The sequence below is a fragment of the Fundulus heteroclitus genome, unplaced genomic scaffold, assembly GCF_011125445.2.
Source record: "Fundulus heteroclitus isolate FHET01 unplaced genomic scaffold, MU-UCD_Fhet_4.1 scaffold_300, whole genome shotgun sequence".
Classification (NCBI taxonomy): Eukaryota; Metazoa; Chordata; class Actinopteri; order Cyprinodontiformes; family Fundulidae; genus Fundulus; species Fundulus heteroclitus.
In genome coordinates, this window is record NW_023396710.1 from 125,868 (window position 1) to 146,537 (window position 20,670).

General features: G+C 41.8%; 1 protein-coding gene across 4 annotated transcripts in view; it reads left to right on the forward strand.

Moving 5' to 3' along the window:
• npas1 (neuronal PAS domain protein 1) overlaps positions 1 to 18,675 on the forward strand; it is a 67,990-nt gene extending 49,315 nt beyond the window's left edge. Inside the window, exons 6-12 of one of the 4 annotated variants that reach the window (XM_036130205.1) lie at positions 6,524 to 6,698; positions 6,844 to 6,956; positions 9,937 to 10,133; positions 10,388 to 10,494; positions 10,668 to 10,815; positions 13,108 to 13,220; positions 14,595 to 18,675. In XM_036130205.1, coding sequence (XP_035986098.1) covers positions 6,524 to 6,698; positions 6,844 to 6,956; positions 9,937 to 10,133; positions 10,388 to 10,494; positions 10,668 to 10,815; positions 13,108 to 13,220; positions 14,595 to 15,688 — 1,947 coding nt within the window. In that variant the 3' untranslated portion in view covers positions 15,689 to 18,675. Of the gene's footprint in view, positions 1 to 6,523; positions 6,699 to 6,840; positions 6,957 to 9,936; positions 10,134 to 10,387; positions 10,495 to 10,667; positions 10,816 to 13,107; positions 13,221 to 14,594 lie in introns of all 4 variants that reach the window. The other 3 variants (XM_036130204.1, XM_036130206.1, XM_036130207.1) reach the window with 3 other exon arrangements.
• The last annotated feature ends 1,995 nt before the right edge of the window (positions 18,676 to 20,670 follow it).

Sequence of the window (20,670 nt, forward strand, 5' to 3'; positions counted from 1 at the left end):
CTTAGCTTAGGTCAGGCACCTTGACCAAGGGCACAGCCTGTCGCCCCCCCCCCCCCCCCCCCCCCTGACGCCGCTACAGGTATTTATTTATTTGTTTTATGTCCCAACAAAGCACGGGAATAAACCTCGTTACATCTCGTAGTGGACAGGAGGGACAAAGAATATAGGGATGAATCGAGAGGAGGAGACTGCGGCGGGGGGGAAAAAAGGATGAAGAAGTAAGAGTAATGTCCAGAGGAAGGAAAAAAAGGATAAATAGGCTAAAGAGAAAGGAGGAAGGATGGGAGATGGAGGGAGGAGAGAATTGATCTGCGAATGGTTAGTATGCAGCCCCCCCTCTCTCCCCTCCTCCCTCCTCCTTCTCTCTCCCATCAGTCAGTGAAGGCTTCTAGTGTGTTGTGGACCACTGCCCGGATGCCTCATACATATTAAAGCCCCCTGCTATTATTTATATCATGTCTCTCCTCCTCCCCCCACCTTGCTCGCCGCCCCCCCCCCCGCATCCCCTCCACACCACCATACATACATGCACGTGGGTCTCAGTCTGCACACGCACACGCTCACTCACACAGATGTTCTGACAGACACACAGACAATGACAGAAAAAAGAAAAAAAAAAAAAAACAGACAGTCTGGTCACATACGCAGCGAAACAGAGGCGCGCTGTGGGCTCGCATACGCCGCCCCGCCCGTGCGCACACACTCAAAGAAATTTGAATGATCTCGCGGTCTCCTCACGTCTCTTTTGCTCTTCATCCCATTCCTGTTTTTGTGTCTGAGCCCGACTCATCCTCTCGATTGCACCATCTTTTTCTCATCTTCTAATTTCTGCCTGATCGTTTTTCAATCCCTCCCTCCCGCCTGTGATGGAGTGATATTATTCGGATAGGTCTTAAGCCCCACTGGTGCCCATAAGGACCTGTTTGTCTCACCGCCTTGTTTTCCAATGCCACAATGCTGTGAGACTCGTTTAAATTTTCTTTCAACAGGAATAGATCTTGAATTAATTTAAAAAAAAAAGAAAGAGCACAACCTGAAGCTTAATCCAAAGAGGGACCAAACGCGACAATTGCTTTTAAAGTTTTATTGCTGATATAAAAGATAAAGAGAAAATGTAATTTAATCTCATCTTAAATAGAGGTGCTGCTGAAATAAAAGACTAATAATTTCTAAAGCATCCGTACCCAAGCTTTTTTAGCACCACAGACCGGTTTGATGTCAGACGATATTTTCACAGACTGGACTTTAAGGTGTGGCGCATAAATACAATGAAATAAAATTATACGACCAGCACAAAAACTGAGGTACTTTCTTAATATCATCCCAATATAACTATTCACAAATAAAAGGTGCATGTAAAATGCTTCCCATCATTACGCTGAATCAGTGGGAGCCCTCCGCTTGTTTTTCAGCAGTCTACTCTGTAATTTTGTGTTTTCACATTGCAACTATCCTTAGATACTTTAAGCTCACCATCATTGCACAGCCTCTCCTAGAAGTTCACGATAAATATATTTAGTAGCAGGCAGGATCAATTCTTCACCCATAGTGAATGGCTTCTTGACTTTAGCAACATGGTTAGCCACCGAGGAGGACGCTTTATTATTATTTATTATAATCAAAAAGGAGTTTTGAGTTATTTTCTTGTTTCCTTGAGATAATTTCCCCCTCTCACAAATACTTCAGTCCCGTTAGTGTTACTGTCCTAAAAATTGCTTCTAATCTATGATAAGAAGTACGGTAACCTTTTATATGAGAGGTAAACATCTGCAGTGAACAAGAATAGAATGGAAAGTGGAGCTGCAGGTTCAGCTTGTTTACGAGTTTATCCCAAAGGTACTGATGTGATGCAAATCCAGAAATTGAAAGGAGTTGAGGTGGTTTGGCCATCTGATCTGGATTAGGGGGCATCCAAAATCCTCTTTTAAAACAGCACCAAGCAACAGTCCAGTTGTTTTTTATCCTGAGCCCATCTGTAGGATTCATCTTGTGCGTATTGCCTCTTGATGCGCAGACTCCAGCTTCAGTCTTTGATTTTTAAGCTCCTTGCAAATTCTTGTATGGGTTTTGCTTTACAATCCTCTGAAGGCTGGGGATTTGTTGCTGGTGTACCTTTTCCCACCACACTTTTTCCTTCCACTCAACTTTCTATGAACATGCTTCGATATAGCCTTCTGTGAACAACCAGCTTCGTTGGAGATGGCTTTTTGTGGCTTTGCCTGCTTGTGAAGGGTGTCATGACTGAACATCGGTCCAGTCAGCAGTCTTCCCCAGTCTTCGTGTAACCTACTGACCCAGACTGAGAGACAATTTAGATGCTCAGAAAACCTCTGCAAGTGTTTTTTTTTTTTTCTTAGACACTGAATTTTGGGTTTTCATTAGCTGTAAACCACAATCATCAAAATCCCGAGGAGGAGAGGCTTAAAATAGTTTGCTCTGTGTGATAAATATAAATGATACATGAGTTATAGATTATGTGCAAAGTGTTGAAAGTAAATATTACTGAGCCAGAAAGGGAACTATAATCTTGAACCACCCTTAGGCCTCAATGGAAACTGTCTGGATTATTAAAAGTGGTTTTGTCTGTCTCGGTAAGAAAGAAAATATTCCTCTTGTGAGGTGTGCAGTTACAGCTGGAAATACTTGAGGGGTGCCAGAGAAGAGCATGTAGAAGGCGCAACATGATGCTAACAGTATGCTAGGGGAATAGGGGTGTTTTATTTAAAGCCCACTGAGCAAGTTTGACGTGACTACCCAGCTAGCCATAATGATTTATGCTAATGTTTGTACGACAAGTGTGGGAGCAGCATGCAAGCCAGCAGAAATAAACAAATAAGAGCCGTTCTCAGTTTGTACTGTTGAAATGTTCTGTTGTTTCAAAAAACAAGTTCAGGTTCAGATTGTTTACGAGTTTACACTAAGGAACTGATGTGACACAAATCCAGGAAACAGTATTACAGAGCCTTGTAAAAGTACCCTAACCCCCTTGAACATTTTCACATTTTGTTATGTTACACCCATAAACTTTTTTATTGGTATTTTATGCAGCAGATCAATTGTGTATTGGAAGTGAAGTGGTTTTTTTTTAATACAAAAATCTTAAAACTGTGGCATGCATTTGCGTTCAACCCCTTTTACTGTGGTACCCATAAATAAAATCTACAGCAATCATTTGCTTTCAGTCACCTAATTAGTAACCAAAGCACAAAGGTTTTTAATTTAACCTGAGTATAAATGCAGCAGTTGTGTGAAAGCCCCTGGGGTGTGAACATAGAGAACATTAGCAAACAAAGAGCTTCATGACAATCAAGAACTAACACACCGGAAAGGTCAGGGAGTTGTGGAGAAGTTTAGGCAACGTTGATGTATAAAACGTTTTTTTTAACATCTTGTGAAGAGCTGTTCTATCCTTTATCTGAAACTCAAAGAATATGGCTCAACTCCAAACTCACCAAAACCACGGCTGTCCAGCTAACCTGAAAAGCTAGTTAATGGGACCATTAAATATCAGCCAAATGACCCGTGTTAACTCTGAAGGGGCTGCAGAGATCCACAAATCAGGCCATTAGAATAAAATGTTAAGAAACAACACCGGAGACATATGGAAGAAGGTGATCTGCCAATGGGAGACCAACTCTGAGCTTTTTGGCCTACAGGCAAATTGCTATGTGATGGAAAACTAACACTATACATCATCCTAAAGACACCATCCCCACAGTGACACACGATGGTAGCGGTACCATGATGTGAATGACTTTTTCCTCAGCTTGGATTGGGAAACTAGTCGGAATTAAGGGGAACTAAATCCAGAGCATTCCTGAAAGAAACTCGGTTAGAGACTGCACAAGACTTCAGACTGGGGCAACATCTTTAAAGATACAGCCAAAGCTAAAGTAAAACGGTTTAGGTCAAAACATATTCATGTTTTCAAATGATCTAGTCATAGTCCAGACTAGAGACCTTTGCCACACGGATTTTTTTAATACCGCTAAATATCTGACAGTCTCTTTGACTCTCACCTGCTCCCGCAGTATTTGCGACCAGTCCTAAGTACGATTCCATAAATGTATATCCACAGAATTATATATATATATATACATATATATATAGTCTCAGTTCATTTGTTACAATAGTTCAGTTCAGTTTAGTTCAGTCTTGAAAGCGATACCGGAGGTAGTACTAAAAATATAGACAAACCACTGAATGAGTAGGTGAGTCCAAACTTTTGACTGGTTGTGTAGTTCAAGAGGTATTTTTCACTCATTACTAACTTTTATGTTTACTAATTATTTCTGAAAATAAAGTTACAAAAATGTCACATTCTCACCTGTATGTGTGATGAAAATGGATTGGCAGTATGATAGTCCTGATTCTCAAACCACACTTAATGGTTAATGGAATCTATGTAGACTTCCTAGTAGACTGTGCCTGGTTTTGTCTGAAACAAAGTGAAAAAGATTCTCCATATGGGATGTATTGTCACGGCTAGAAATACCTGACGGGTGCCAGAGAAGAGCACATAGAAGGGGCACCATGATGAAAAATGGTATGCTAAGGAAATGGGAGTGTTTTATTTGAAGCCCACTGAGGATGTCAGATGAGACTACCCAGATAGTCATAATGACTTGCTAATATCTGTACTATATGTTTAAGCACTGATAATAGAAATAAACAAGTTGAGATCAAGGCAAGGCAGCTTTTCAGTAACAAGACGATTCAAAGTGCAAGCAGCCCAACGGAAAAGAATCATTGAATTAAGGAAGATAGATGGAGATGTAGTTGGTTGGGAAATGGGTGGAGCTACAGTAAATACAGGGCAATCCTGGAAAGAAAACATGTTAGAGGAAGCAAAAGACTTTAGGACAGAGGACACTTTTCATCATAGAAAGCACCCTAAACATCTCTGATAAAGAACTGAATGACAGTTTAAAGATTCCCACATATATGTAACCTTCATTCATTCAATTTAATGTCATTGAATTCAAATCAAATTTAGAGAAAGAAACAGTAGGAGCCTTATTCTCTTTGACTTTGTGGACTTATTCTTTTACCTTTGTAGAATTATAAAGGGGGAATTATGAATATTCACATTAAAGAGTCTCATCAATAGATGACGCCATGTTTACTCTTTGCAGAAAGATTAGATCCAGCAACAGCTGTCACAGTTTTACAGGTTCACGAATAGTCAGCAAGCTTGATCCATACAGTGTGTGGTTGCAGATTCTGCTCTGGGGAGAAAAGCAGGAGGGTCTTTGCTGAGCGTCTTGTAGCCGTGCAGGTAATAAATTTCCCTCAATGCAAACAGACAGGAGGCTGCACTGAGCATACTCTTGATTTGCCCAGCTGAAGCATTATTACCTGTTTAGCCTTTATATTTAGATTTATGAGGACCAGTTACACCATTTTCCAAGTCCATGTAAAAAGCAAAGACGGCAACGTTGGCTTTAAAAAAACGCACACTTACAGATTGTGCTCCGTGAATCTCCACGGGACTTCTGTGGGCTCTTTCAGGTGGAAACAGGTAGAACCTACGCCTGTTTTGCGTGTATGGTTTTGGGTTTTTAAAGCAACCCTTTTCTACTGCCCTCACCCTGTCTGATGGGGTTTCCTTCTCGCCATCCTTTTGCGCTCGTTCCTCCACTCCCTCTCCTCTCCCTCTTCCCCGGCTGTGATGTCCTTGAGGACCAGCTGAAGCTCCCATAAAGCCTGCAGTAAATGGCTCTAATCCGGTAATAAATGGCTGTGTCCTACAGACAAGGGTGTGAGGCTGCTGCGGCCGTGGGTTTTATCAGATGAAATGGTTTCGCCACACAAAAAACACACGTTGGGGGGAACACACAAGCATTCACAGAATGTAACAGAAGCTGCATACCATAATGGAAGGCCCATACACCCACCCCACCTTCCACCCCGATATTGTTTCCCTCTCTCGCGGACACGTGCAGACTCATTTATACACCTTCAGATGGAATCACGCCGCCTCAGATTGTGCAGCTTTTATGGATGCCATGCAACAGCAGCACCATTATTACCTTTAAATGATTAGAGATGCGACTGTGATGCATTATGATGATAGCGTCGCATAGAGCTGTTGCGCCACTCTTTACGCCGGCTGGGGAAGGCTGGAACTGAAAGAAGGAGCAGGGAGGGGAACAATAGTGAAGAATAGTAATGTGTGCCTTTGAGATAGTTTGGGTGGGGTTCAACTGTTTTTAATCAACAAATACAATTGATTTTTTATCTCTCCCGGTTTTATTTGTGTACCACTGTAGTGACACAGGCCTCTGAGGCTGGATTGTATGTGTGTGCGAGTGTGGAAGCTGGGTGGGTAGGGGGGCTGGGGGGGGGGGATGTCTTACAACTTCCTCATTCCTTGTTGAGTAGTAACCCAGAGCGGTGCTTTCATTTTCCTGTCATAACATATATTGATTTTTCCCCACCCCTGTGGGAGCTGTACCTGCACACGTGTAGGTGTTAGCGCTCTAAGCGTCGGATTTTGATGGGTGGCTGTGCCTCTCTTCAGGTGGAGCTGACCGGCAGCAGCGTGTTCGACTACATCCACCCGGCGGACCACGTGGAGATGGCGGAGCGGCTGGGAATCAAGCCGCACCTGCGGGCTGAGGCCGGCTGCCACACGGCCCCCGACAGCGCTTCCAGCACCGCCTCCACCTCTTCACTTGCCGGTACCCCTGAGCCTGGTACTTTTTGTCTCGTAATAAGCGGCTCATTTTTGTTTCCCTGAACAAAATCTGTCTATTAACAAAGACATTTTTTTTATTATTAGTAGTAGTAGTTTTGCTGCTTATCGGCCATTTAAAAAGATGTTTTAATCTTTGACAGCAGGTCCCTCTAGTCCTCATTCTGCTGCTGACGATCCTCCAGAACGGGGATTTTTCATCCGGATGAAGTCCACACTCACCAAACGAGGTCTGCATGTCAAGTCCTCGGGATACAAGGTATCTAAGAAGCAATTCACCATAATCTCAAAACACTGCATATTTTAAACAGCATAAGACAGAGGCTACAGTTTCAACATCGAAAAATTATTTTTCATCATAAAATTTCTATGGCTTATAGTAATATTAATATGCTTGAAAAAGAGCTTTAGTGACCTGAGCTTTCTAAAGATCTGCCTTTTCTTGGTTGGTAGAGAATTCTAGTTGGCAATTTTCCTGTCGACTCCAATTTCTACCATTTCTGATGTTTTTAAGGGCTGATGGCGCATAAAGAAGAAACGCTGCGCTGCAGGTTATTTAATAGACGTAGTAGCACTGAATTCAACAACAAATTACTAGTAGCCAAATTTATGCATTAAAACATGTGTCCATAATAATGCAATAAAGGATATCTCCATAGCCCTTTTCTTTTTTTTAATAAGCTACGAGAACTGCATCAAAGTACATCCTGCTAGTTGATGTGTCTTTAGAATGATAACGGTAAGAGGTCTTAGTTATAATGCATTCAGTACTTTGGGAAAGAAAATTAGATTTTTTTAATTGTTTAACTTCCCGACCAGAGCCAGTCAAGACAAAAATGTGCAGATTTGACCTCTGGCAGTTTTGTGTTTTTTCGAGCATCTGTAAAATTATTGTTTCAGGTGAATGAAGCATAGAGCGCTCTGGGTAACTTTGCCCCTTCTCTGGGTGGTCCCCCCATTTCTACCCAGTAGTTGCCATTTTGTTCCGTGATATTTGTATTTTGCACCCACAATAAAAAAGAGAGAGAGAAAAAAAAGAAAAAGATTTCATACCCAGCTACGTTCGTGCATTGTAGTGTTTCCCCCCTATCCATGTGTTGGATAGGGGGGACCCAGGTTCATATCCCACTTATGTCAGGAATAGCATCCAACATAGAACCTCTGCCAATTTGTGCAACTTGTAATTAGTTGCTGTGGTAACACCTGAACGGTGTGGCCAAAAGGACTCATAGACATGTGTTAGTTTATTTACAGAAAGCTTTTTTAACCCTAGTTCTGATTTTATTTTATTTAATTTTGGGGGGGAGGGGGTGGGGGATGGTGTAACAAAATAACCAAGAACAGCTTATAAGGCACTGCAGGCCTGTGTTCGTGATCAAACAATAACAATGAGTCTGGGAAGAATTGGGAGACGTCCAAAGTGTAAACTGCGGCAGACCAAAAGAACACAAAGGCCTATCTCACGTATACTAGAAAACATCTTGATAATTCCCACGACTCTTGGAAAAGTATTCCGTGGATAAGATCTGGAACACCCTGGTTGCATTTATATGGTTCTGATCTTCTTTCGGGGCTGTTTGGAGGAAAGCTTAGAGATAGTAAACAACAATTACAAAATAAAAAGTAAATATCACATCTGCTCTCTCATAGATTTGTCAGATTTTTCAGCATTCCCATTCCAATTTGACTTTGTTTGGGGTTATTTTTTTTGCACAAGTCTAAATTCATATATTTAATGTTGACGGAGTGTGTATGGTTGTTCTAAAACTTTTGGACTTCCATGTGACTCCATGCTGGTCTCTCATTGGATGCCTGAATATTCTCCACTGGCACGAGGCCAATCAGCACTTTTTGTGTCATTCTTCATCCAATCAGATTCATTAATGCGTGTCAGTCAAAGTCACACCCCTGGCAGCTTAGATGTGCAGGCGTGAATATGAACATCCCATGAATGGAAACCGAAGACATAGACAATGATAGAACAACCAGACTTAACAATCTGGCAGCAGGCAAGCGACCGTGGACAAATTGATGTTCAAGTAGAGTTCATTGTGCTGTAACCTCCAACCTCTACTTCCACTACTGTTTTCGACTATTATGAGATATGATAGACTTTGACCGCCCTGGTCAAAAATAAATAAATAACTCTGAGTGACCACTTGATGATGGATAATATTTTCGGGAGTCATACAACCAGGTTTCTTTACACTATGCTACAGCTAGAATAAAAATAACTACTTTCAATTGACAGTTATTAAAACACATACCAAAAGTCCCAGCAGTGTGTATCCATGGCTGGATCCAGACATCCTGCCGGTCCGTTTCAAAAGACAAAAGTCAGCTACCAGTCAATGCTCTAAAATGGCAAAATGGGTGAAACAGGAGTATCCAACACAGCGTAACATAATGCTGCCGCTGTCTTACCTGTTGCTGCACGCAGCTGGTCAAGTTGCTGGAAGAAAGCGACTACTTTTCTTTGCTTACAAGAAACATCCATCCATTTTCTAACACGTCTATCCCCTGTGGGGTCACGAGGGAAGCTGGTGCCTATCTCCAGCTGTCAATGGGGTACAACCTGGACAGGTCGGCAGTCTATTGCAGGAAATATAAAATTGGCTATTTGGAAATATTTGTGTAAAGGGGTTTATAAGCACCACCTTATCAAGCTGACAGCGCTTGGCAAGTTAAGAGACCCATCTTTGTTTTGCTGCCGACGGCAGGCTGAATACCCAACAAATTATCATGTAAACAAATGTTTTAGAAAATAACCCTTAAGTCACATTATCTTTAAAGCAATAGAAATTAATTATGTTTGTCTGTTTTAAATCAAAGCAGTAAGATCATTTTGTACATTTTGGCTTGTGATACTATGAACCCGCCATATTTTAACTCAAGCAATCATATACTATCCTATGACTAAACATTGCCATGCACGTTTTCCTATTTCTGTGGTAGCATAAAACACTGAGAATCTTGGGGTTTTGTTTTCCTGCTGCCCAGCGTTTCACAGCAGCGTTGCTTTACAGCTGTGACCTTATTACACACTGAACCGCCTCACCTAACAGAGTTTACTGCTCTCCATGCTGTAACGCCAGAGCAGCTCCGTCCTTGTTTTGCTGTCTTGCTCACAGCAGTCATCTCGTCCCATTAGTCAGTTCAAACTCCACCTGAATGCATCAATGTGGGTAGTTTGTGGTCCTACCTGGCCCTGTGTTTAAGGAACGTGCTCTGCTTGTCAGGTGATCCACGTGACCGGACGCATCCGCTACCGTCCTGCCCTCGTCCCGGGCTCCACGCGCTCGGTCCGTCGCCCAATGGGCTTGGTCGCTCTCGCGCACACGCTCCCGCCCTCCACGCTGAACGAAGTTCGCATGGAGAGCAACATGTTTGTCTTCCGAGTGAACATGGACCTGCAGGTCACATACTGCGAAAACAGGTGACTTCTTTTATCATTATTATTTCGGGCGGACAATATCTGTCACCGCGCATTTTTCCGACGTGTACATTTTTTTTGGGGTGTGTTGTTTTTTCTGGAGTGCTCCCACGTTCATGTTTTTTCATGAGCGGCTGGCAGAATCCCCAGCCAGCTGGTGGTTTTTAGAAAATACATCTGCTTCTGTTTAGTTGACAAATTAGTTTGTCTTTTCTTTTTTTTTTCTTTTTTTTTTTTACCCCTACATTGCTTTGCAGGATCTCAGAGTATATGGATCTGACCCCCGCAGAAGTGGTGGGACATACCTGTTATCATTTCGTCCATGTGGAAGACCTGGAAAATATCCGGCAGAGCCACGAGGACTGTGAGTCTCACACACACATCCATATGTAGACAGTTTCTTGTTAGTCTCAGTGTGAAATTAGGAAGCTTGCAGAGCATGCTGTGGGTGTGCATTGTCTTCTTGTGCAAAGCGCCCTCTACTGCCGCGTTCCTGAACTGCCCTATTAACCAACCTGTCTGCTTCCCCCCTGCCAGTGCTGAGGAAAGGCCAGGTGGTGACAGGCTACTACCGCTGGCTACAGAGGAGAGGAGGTTACCTGTGGATTCAGTCCACTGCCACCGTCTCCATCAATCACAAAGCCCCCCATGAGCGCAACGTCATCTGGGTGAACTACGTCCTGAGGTCAGTCCAGCAGCTGCACATCCGCAGGCTGTTCTCAAAAAAAAAAAAAGAAAAAAGAAAAAAAAAAAAAGCTTTTTATATGCGAACTGTATTCTGCCTGTGTGCAGAAATCCTTTCAGGGGGACAAGTGATGAAACATGGAAGGATTATTGGTGGAGATGTGGAGGTTACTGAGAAAGTCCTGACTTCAAAGCACATTATTTTGAGCTTGTTAATTCTGACAGCCTTAACACAAACCGCTGAAATGCAGCATGACTTAGAAATATTAGTGCTTTCATTTTTTATTTAAAGACACTTGACAAGGAGAGAGAGAAAGGGCAAAGGGTGAGGGGAAGCCAGAATAACAGCCACCGTGAACAGATTTCTGAAGCGGTCCTTTTGTCTCTTCAGTCCACCGAATATTTTTCCAAGAGTCTTGGGAATTAGCAAGATGTTGTCTGGCAAATGGGAGATAGGCCTCTTGCTTTCTTTTGGTCTGCAGTAGTTTTCACCTTGGCACGCTCCCATTTTTGCCCGGTCTCTGTTTAATCATGACCAACGACCTGCACCGCTTTATTTGTTTTTCTGGGCTATCGTTGCCTCGTTGCTAGCCTTTTTGTTGATCAATTTACATAAAAGGTTCACCTCGGTTCCATGCTTTCTCTTTTTATGGATAAGGGCTCTTGCTGCGGGGTTACTGGAGGGCCTGAGCCTTAGAAATGCCTTTGTACACTGCAAAAACAGAAATAAAAATAAGTAAAATTTTCTTTAAATGAGTGTATTTGTCCTTGATTTGAGCAAGTAAATAAGATGATTTGCCAATGGAATAAGATTTTTCCACTTAAAATAGGAACAATTCATCTCCATGATCTTATTTCAAGTGCAGGATGTCTAATTATCTTATTTTAGGGGCAAAGATACTCATTCCATTGGCAAATAATCTTATTTACTGGCTCAAATCAAGGACGAATAGACTAACTTTAAGAAAATTTTACTTGTTTTAGATCCGTTTTTGCAGTGTAGCGCTTCCTAAACCAATAGATGTCAGTGACAACTGTTCCTAGATTTGTATTTTCTCTGGGCTGGGGTATGTTGCATTGCTTTTTTAAAGACCTTTTAGCCTTCTTCATGTTGTTGGATTAGTTTCTTCAAGCAGTTTCTTTATGACATAGGTCTAAAAGTAATTCAAGCTGGGTGTGACAAGAGAAAGGGAACTCAGATTTCTTTTCAAATGTGGTTAATGACAAGTCCTTCATCATTGAACAAGACAAATAATTAAACTTTCACAAATGTCCAGGTTGCTTTGGAGAGCCCTTTTTCCCTTTTTAAATCAAATCATCATTTGAAAACTTTATTCCCTCTATGTTTACATATTATTAGGGGAAAGTTGTCTGGAGTTAGGGTGTGGACGAGGTCAGAAAGGGACAACAGATTTGAATCTCATTTTACAAGTTATGTGTGGAAAAATGCTAAAGAGATTTATTTTTGATGATACTTTAAATCAGTTACTAAAGTATTTAAAAGCACTCGTAGTTACCGCGGTGTGATGCAACATTAGTATGCAGCAAAAATAACAGTACCCTCTTGTTATTCAGCCCTGTTACCCTGAATTAGGGGATATGATCCTATTGAAAAGCTTTTAGGCTGAAACGCAACATTTCAAATGTCTTCACCTTGTTTTTAAATATAAATTACCTTTTAAATGTCGTATTACTCTTGGTTATGTCTTAATGTATTTCATACGTACACACAAACGCAGCCGCAGAACAGCTAAATGTTGGCTCTACAACGGCGCAGTCAGACGAAAACAAGAGGAGTAGGCTGAATTTCAATGCTAATTACGCTGAAGCTATATAATTAGTACAAATGGATGTCAGAATTTTAGGTCTGAATGGTGTTTTAGTTAATTAGTGTTGTAATTACAAGAGCTCATTAACTTCTCGAACACCCTCCTCTCCTTGTCGGAGTTTAACTTTGTATAGGTGGGCTGCTGAATGGGATATAGTGTGTGTGTGTGTGTGTGTGTGTGTGTGTGTGTGTGTGTGTGTGTGTGTGTGTGTGTGTGTGTGTGTGTGTTAATGCTTATGTTTGTTTATTAAGGACTGTTGAAGGGGCTGGGGGTGTGCTAGGCGGAGGTTAGAAGCGACTAAGGCAGTTTGCCTATTGGAGGCTGTTATTTGCCTGATTATATGTTGTTTCTCTCTCTTAGTATTCACTCAAACTAGTGCTGTTGGGTTTGTTTTTAAATGTAAGTGGATTTAAGTGGCTGATCATTCGTTCATATTTCTACCTCTCTCTTTTCTATCCATCCAGTCGAACTGAGATGCCCGACACACCCCTGGATCTGCTGCAGCTACCAGAGAGCATAAGAGCGGAGAGACTCCGAGTCAGCTCGCCCCCCACTGATGGCTCCCCACAGGCCCGAGGTAGAGCACACGACTCGTCTTGCCTGTAGAAAAGACGTCAGAGGAGAGTTACTTGCAAAAGTATTCACACCTGCAAACTTTTTTGTTTGCTGTTGCAACCAGAAATTTCTAGGTGTTTCACTGGGATTTTATTTGATAAACCAGCAAAAAGCAGTGCATATTTGTGAAGTGGGAGGAAAAAGGATATTTGGTTTTAAAATTTTTTTAGCAAATAATTGTGAAAATTGGGCATTAATTTGGATTATGCCTCCTTTATTTTGACATTGCTGCAAAATGTACCAAATAGCTTTCAGAAGTCACCTAACTAGTAAATGGTGTCGACCCGTGTGTTACTATACTCTCTGGAAATAGAGCTTTTCTGTGACAGAGCAGACATGGCAGGGGAATAAACATGTGGTGGTAAACTCTAAAGCTTAGGTTTCAAAACAATATACCATACAAGGGACATGTGAAAGTGTACCGTTCGATTCGTCACTATTCATCACTGTCCACCTAAACTGACAGGCTGAGCAAGGAGAGCAATAATCAGAGAAGCCACCAAGAGGTAAATGGTGACTCTTGAGGCAGTGCAGATATGCAAAGCTTAGGTGAAAGGATCTACCAATAGGACAACTATTAGCCATGCACTCTACATATTTCGCTTTCATAGAAGAGCAGCAAAAAGAAATCCATTGCTGAAAGGAAGCCATCCAGGGTTTTGTTTGCAGTTTCTCAAAAGCCAACCCAGAGAGCATGCGGATGGTAAATCTGGCTAAAAATGAACTTTTTGGCCCTTTTTTTAAACGCTGTGCTAAGAACCACCTCTAGCACATCATAATCAATTTGACACGCGGAGGTGGCAGCATCATGATGCAGGAATATTTTGCAGTGTATTTATGCTCTGTGTATAAAAGTGCAGGGCAATCCTGGAAGGAAACCTGATGGAAGCTGCAAAATACTCGAGACCGGGGCAAAGGTTCAGCTTCCAGCAGCACAAAGACCCCCAGACATACACCCAAACGTCCAATTATATGGTTTAAAACAAAGTGGATTCATTTGTTAGAATGGCCCAGTCAAAGTGTGCAATGAATGGATTAAATATCCATTTTAGAAGTTCAAAGCTGGTAGAGAAGTCCTGAAAGACCTGCTGCTGTAATCGCGGCAAAAATTTGTTTCACAAATGTTTTCCCAGGGAGGCTGAATACAAATGTACACCCTACTTTACAAATCTGTATTTGTAAAATTAATTGACAACCATGTATCGCTTTTATTCCATCTACTTTGCTATTATTCACTACTTTGCGTTGGTCTGTCACATAGTAAAATCATAGAAAAAATACACCGAGGTTTGGTGAGGAACTCCTTCTCTTCACTATGATCTCTTTTCCTCCTCAGGTCAAACACAGGGGAAGAGTTCAGCAGGAAAAAGTGACCCTGACAGTAAAGCTAGAGAGAAATTCGCTGCCCCCGCCGTCCAATCAGAGGAGAGGAGGAAGCGCCTGCTGAGGTCTGACAACGAGGGAGCGCCTCCTGAAAGTCGCCGTCGCCTGGAGGAACTGCGACACACAGAGGAGGCCGTGTCAGCCTCCTCAGACCTGGCAAGTGAAAGCGAGGGGGACGAGGAGGACGAGCCGGAGTGGGACCAGGGGGGGGACAGTGACAGACTGAAGCAGGAAGACAGCGGCGGAGGGGGCAAACAGAGCAGAGGAGGGGACACCCCGACCAGAGGGGACAGAGCGGGCAGGGTGCACAACGGCCGGGCTGTTATCCAGCAGCTGAAGAGCGTGGTGACCCCGTCTACCATGCCGGGCAGTCCCACCATCAAGACTGAACACGAAGTCCTGACCACTGGAGGGCGCTGGGGGTCACACACGCAAACCTCCACCTCCCACACGCACACCTCTCAGCCCCAGCCGTCGCACGCACACACGCCGTCCAGTAGCCTCAACGGCGACAGCCCCACCACCCCGATCCCCGATTCCTCGTCCAGCAGCGAAGCCCCGCCGAAAGGCTTGTTCACCCCTCCCTCCCCGGCCCTGTCCCCCGCCATGTCCGTGTCCTCCCCACAGCCGCGTGAGGACAGGGCTGTCTCCGGGGCGGTCAGTCGCGGCGCCGCTGGTGGCGGCGCAGGTAATGGCCCCGACTTCGAGCTGCTCCAGAGACTGGCAGGCGGCGCGGCAGGACGGGTCCTCTTTCACCCCCTTGCTCTCGGCCCGCAGGGCCCTCAGAGCCTTTACGCCCCGAGCACTATCCGCTACGCTCCGCCGGAGCTGCCCCCCTCCCACCATCATGGCACGGGGCACGGTGACGGCCTGCAGCTACGATCGGATCACCACAAGGGACCCCCGCCGACCTTCTTCCCACACTTACAGCGGCTGGCCGGGCTGCCACCCTTCAGTGGTTTCTCGCCGTCTGACAGCCCTTTCTCTTCCGGCCTGCCTTTCTGTATGAATGGATTGAGGGGGGCTGCGGGCACAGAGGAGGACTGAACCTCACCGGGGGGAGAAGGAGAGAGGGGAAATGAAAAAAAAAACGGAGTGACATGACAGACCGAGAGACACCGAAAAGGGCACGAAAGACGGGACATTAGGCCTCTAAGGACATTACTAATTGGACAATGAGCTGAATAACCGCAATCTGAAGAATACGACACAAAAATTTACTCTGAACCAGTGACAGCGGCTCTCAGAGAAAAACATGACATGGACACTTTTGACTGGCTGTCCCTAAAGACTTCTCATCTCCGCAACAATAATAAACTCTGCTCTGTCTTTCTCTAGACGACCGCAATGCTTTCTGTGTCTCTTCCACTTGGAGAAGCCATACTGTACATAGCTACGAACGAAACCACGAAGATCCTCAGCTTACACCCATGTCACTTTTACTCCAGTTAATCCAGCGGAAACAGTAGAAGGAGGCGGACACGTTGTTGGGAGGGACGAAAGAGACATTTGGAGTAAAACCTTTTTATCATTGCAGTATTATATAAAAAAAAAAAAAGTATCTCTTTCACTGGGCTCCGGAGGAGAGTTTAACTGTAAGGTTTCCCTTAATATAGATAGAGATGACCTTTTGATGTTTTATATCTGATCTCTGAAAGATATTACAGATGTGTTCATCAGTCAGCCATACTTAAAGCACAGTGTTGGGACAAAACCGTGAATAATGTGGTCCCAGACATTCCAGAGAGGAAACCGCATCGCAGACGGTTGTTGTTTGAATATAAGATGGTAATTTGTTTGACTAAGTGTTAATTATAGTATATTCTTTATCAAGTTGAGGTTGCGTTTGTGTATGAAAGCCATATTGTCGTTTTGTTTTTTATTGTTTTATTTTAAACATTAACACGTTGACGTAGGATCTTTGCGTCCAAACAGAAAAAAAAAATAACATAGTTTTATTGGATGTGCAATGTCATCCAAGTACTCGTTCCGTTTCTTTTCCGTCTTATATGTTTTGAAAAAAGTATATTTCTGAGAATGTTTAGGGGAGGAAAACGGTGCGGGACAGAAAGTGTTTTTGTCACCTGGACCTCTTGTGTTTTTTATGAGCACTTACTGAAATTTGTTCCGGCGTGAACTCGATGCACTTGGTGACTCGGATGTTTGATCCTGTTAAAACAGAAAACAACAGAAGTGGTCGTTAATAATATAGACTGACCAAAGAGCACTGAAGAGGGAGGGGGTTGTGGTAGTTGTGTAAAAAAAAAAAAAAAAAGGAAAAAGAAAAAAGACAGGTCGATAAATAGACCCTCAGTGGTCATTAAAATATGACCATTTGAGGTCAATAAATAAAACCAGTCAACCTGAAATAAGGACTTAAATTAAAGTAGAGGAACGAGGCTCTCGACATTTATTAGCATCTCCGGTAAAGATGTACAGATGAATTCATCTTTTATTGCAGCACCATAATTTCACAGTAAATACCTGCTTTTAATTTGAATGCTAATATAAGGTAGGAAAAGCATACTTTTTAAAAAAATTATAGGAGTGTCAGGGGACGAGAAATGGGCATTTTTCCAGTATCAAGGTGTAGCAAGGTTTAAAAAATGATAGCCAATTTTAAAACCACAGTATTTCACTCAAACCTAGTCCTAGTTTTGTTTTTTTCCCAGCTGTTGCTGCACACTGCCAGTCAGCTGGCTTAAATAAGAGCACTACACTTTGTTCTTATTTACAAGGAACACAAGTTTAGCTGTTCTGAATTATTTCTGAAGTAATCAAAGATATCTTTATTGTCACTTAAATGGAATAATGAGATCAAAGGAGAATTTTGGCTCAGCCAAGTATAAATTAAGTCCAAAATAAAATAATAAAAAAAAGAGAATAATGCAAGAATATTTACACATATTTGCACATTTTGTTGCAAATATGTGTAAATATGCATGGATAATCACTTTGTAGAAACTGAAAGAGCGCCTCCCTCCGCTCTTATTAAGAAGAAAGCCATGAAATTAGAGTTGCAAGCAAACAGTAATTTCAGTCTGACAGCTGACTAAGAGCAGATTGGCTACCGGAACGGATAGCCTGAATAATTACCCACCAAATATCAGTTTGTTATACTCGTGTTGGTTTATAATGAGACAAAAAGGTCAATTATTTTGTGCAATAAGTGCTTGAAAACTAATACTAAATTTAGTATGTGTTTTTGTATATTTTCACTTAAGTTTATGTGTCAAAATGAGAGTAACAAATGTTACAGATAATATTATTAGAATTTAATGACAAGTTACGATAAGTTAACAGCATTAAACATACTTGTTGCCATTTTTTTTTTCATTTTTTTATAAAAGCATTATTTTATGATATTCTGATACCAACCCATAGGTTCAAGGGATTTAGGTAAATTACTAAGTAAATTATTAAACTGGTGAATGAAACAAAAAAAAAGAGCTGATCAGGTAAATATTGTACAGTAGATTATTCCATTATGGCAGTCAGAACCAGGATTTAAAGTTTTATCAGCAGCAAACTAGGCTGGACAAAGAGTCAAGCTCATATTGTCTACATGTACAGTGAGGAAGATTGTAAGAGAGGGACATACGTTTCCAAAGCTCACCGATTTTTCACTGTGAGATAATGTTTCTGCAATATCAGATCAATTTGTTTTAAGGCTTTTTAGATGTTTACCAGGGGTGCCAATAAAGGTGGTAGGTGCTATACATGGTTCAAAATGAAAGGAAAACTAGTGTTTTATACTAATTAAAATGCTTTTCATGACTATGACTGAAAAAAAAATGCATTTTCTACTTTTCAATTTGTGCTTGTATTAGATAAAACACTCACAACTTGGGAGTTTGCATTTTGAAAACATTAAAATCCTAAACTTTGACCCTTTTCACACAAAAAAAAAAAATATCTCTGCAATGATACATCCAGACTATTGGGTAGTTTCCATAAATTATAAAAAATATGAACTAAGAAATTGTTTACTAGCACTTTGGAATGAGGTCTTTTGCACCGGCCGCTAAAACACAGAAAAAAAATGTCATATCTTTGGAATTTTGAGGCCGTTTTTTTTGCCTCCAAATTGAGATTATCGTTAGTATCCGCTGAGGATTTAGTTCACACACAAACCTGATGTTCCAAGTCCGACGTTTGGGGGGGAAGAAAACCATTCAATCTGCTGTGTGCAATACACGCATATGTTGTAGCCGTCACAAATGCCAAGTGTGGGAGCGCACTTGTTCTCGGGTGTTTACCAGTGTAAAAATGCGAGTGTGGATGCTGTTCCGAGTGTGCATTTGCTTGTGTGTGGGTGTCTTTTTGTTTCTGTCTTTTGTTCTTGTTGTTGCTGAATTAAAAAAAAAAAAAAAAGCTAACCCCTATGCCCATCACTGTGAATCTAACATTATCCTCCTCACATGTTTGTGAATATGTCAGCCACCCATCAAAGAAAATGAACAAATGTAAAGATTAAAAAAAAAAGAAGAAAAAAACAATTATGCAGATGAAGATAACAATAAAATATTCCAGTAGAGGAGCACAAATCAAGATTTTGTTGTATTTTCTTCACTCTTGCTCATCTTTTTGATTAACCTAATGAAAAGTCTGACTTTGTATTCAAGTGGCTCACTTTAAAGATCTGCAGGTTTGTTCCTCATTTACTTTTGCATTTTGTAAATGTGTAAGTATTTCAACACTAGCCAGTGACAGGCAGCTTAATAAAATGTTTAACAGACTACGGGTTGCAGCTTTTTAGCACATATACAGCCCCTTGCAAAAGTAATAATATACCTTGATAATTTTATTTGGATTGTATATGGGCAGAAACATAAAAAGAAGATACACTTATATTTAATTATGAAGGGCAAAGGAAGTTTTTACATGGTTTTTAAAACAGTTTTTACAAATAAAATTCTAAAAATGTAGCGTACACTTGTATTCACCATACTGTTTTCATAGTTCATAGAGCCACCTTTCCCTACAATTAAAGATGAAAGTATTTAGGGTGCCTTTCTATCTGCATTCAGCATTTAGTTGCTCACATTTTTGCCTGTTCTTCTTTTCAAAGTAGTTTCAGCTCATAAAGAGGAGATCCTCTGGGAATTTCAATGTTCAAGTCTTGCCAATAATTCTTAATTTGAATTAGATCCAACCCGTCCTAAAACATGAATCTGCTTTACAAATCCTTCTGCTGTAGCTCTGACTGCATGTTTAGGGGGATTTTCCTGCTGGACGGTGAGCTTCCTGTCTCAAGTGGTTTCCTGCCTCACCTTTGCACGCATTTAGCTCCATCCATCTTCAACTTAGACCAACCTTCCTGTCTCTCCTGAAGAATAACATCCCCAAAGCAGGATTCTGCTACCTTTTTACAGTCCAGCATTTCGTGCCTGATGATATCAGAGCTCCGTGTTTGACCTGTTTGCCGCATCTCCGACACAGCTTGTGGCCTTCTTTCAACAATTCAACAACCTTGCTGCTCTTCCATAAAGGTGGAAGTACATGACTAATAGTTGTCCTGTCACCGTAGCTGTAGATCTCTGCAAAGATGGACCTCTTGACCGCTTCTCTGATTAATGCTCTCTGTGCTTGGGAGGCGACGTTCCTTAAGGGAACTCGGAGTAAAAGGGGAGATAATTATTAAGGTCTTCACAGAACCACTGTTTTGTGACTATTTACTAGAGCCTTGCTAAAAGTAACAACCCCCCTTGTTATTTGTACCTGTTTTCGTTGCCTCATAGCCTGGAATTAGAATCGATTGTCTGAAAGTTTTAAATTACATTTACAGCAAATGCCTACAAAGAAGATTTTCGAATTGTGACGCATGCGACTAATAGGACAAAATAACAAAAACGTCAGCGCGTAGGACTGCCCATACCTGAAATTAGTACTTTTTTTAGAGCCACCATTTGCTGCAATTCCAGCTGCTAGTGGCTTTGGACACGTCTCAATGAGCTTGCCACATCATGTCACCTGAATTTTTGCCCATTCCTCAAGGCTAAACTGCTCCTTCAAGTTTGATTGTTTTC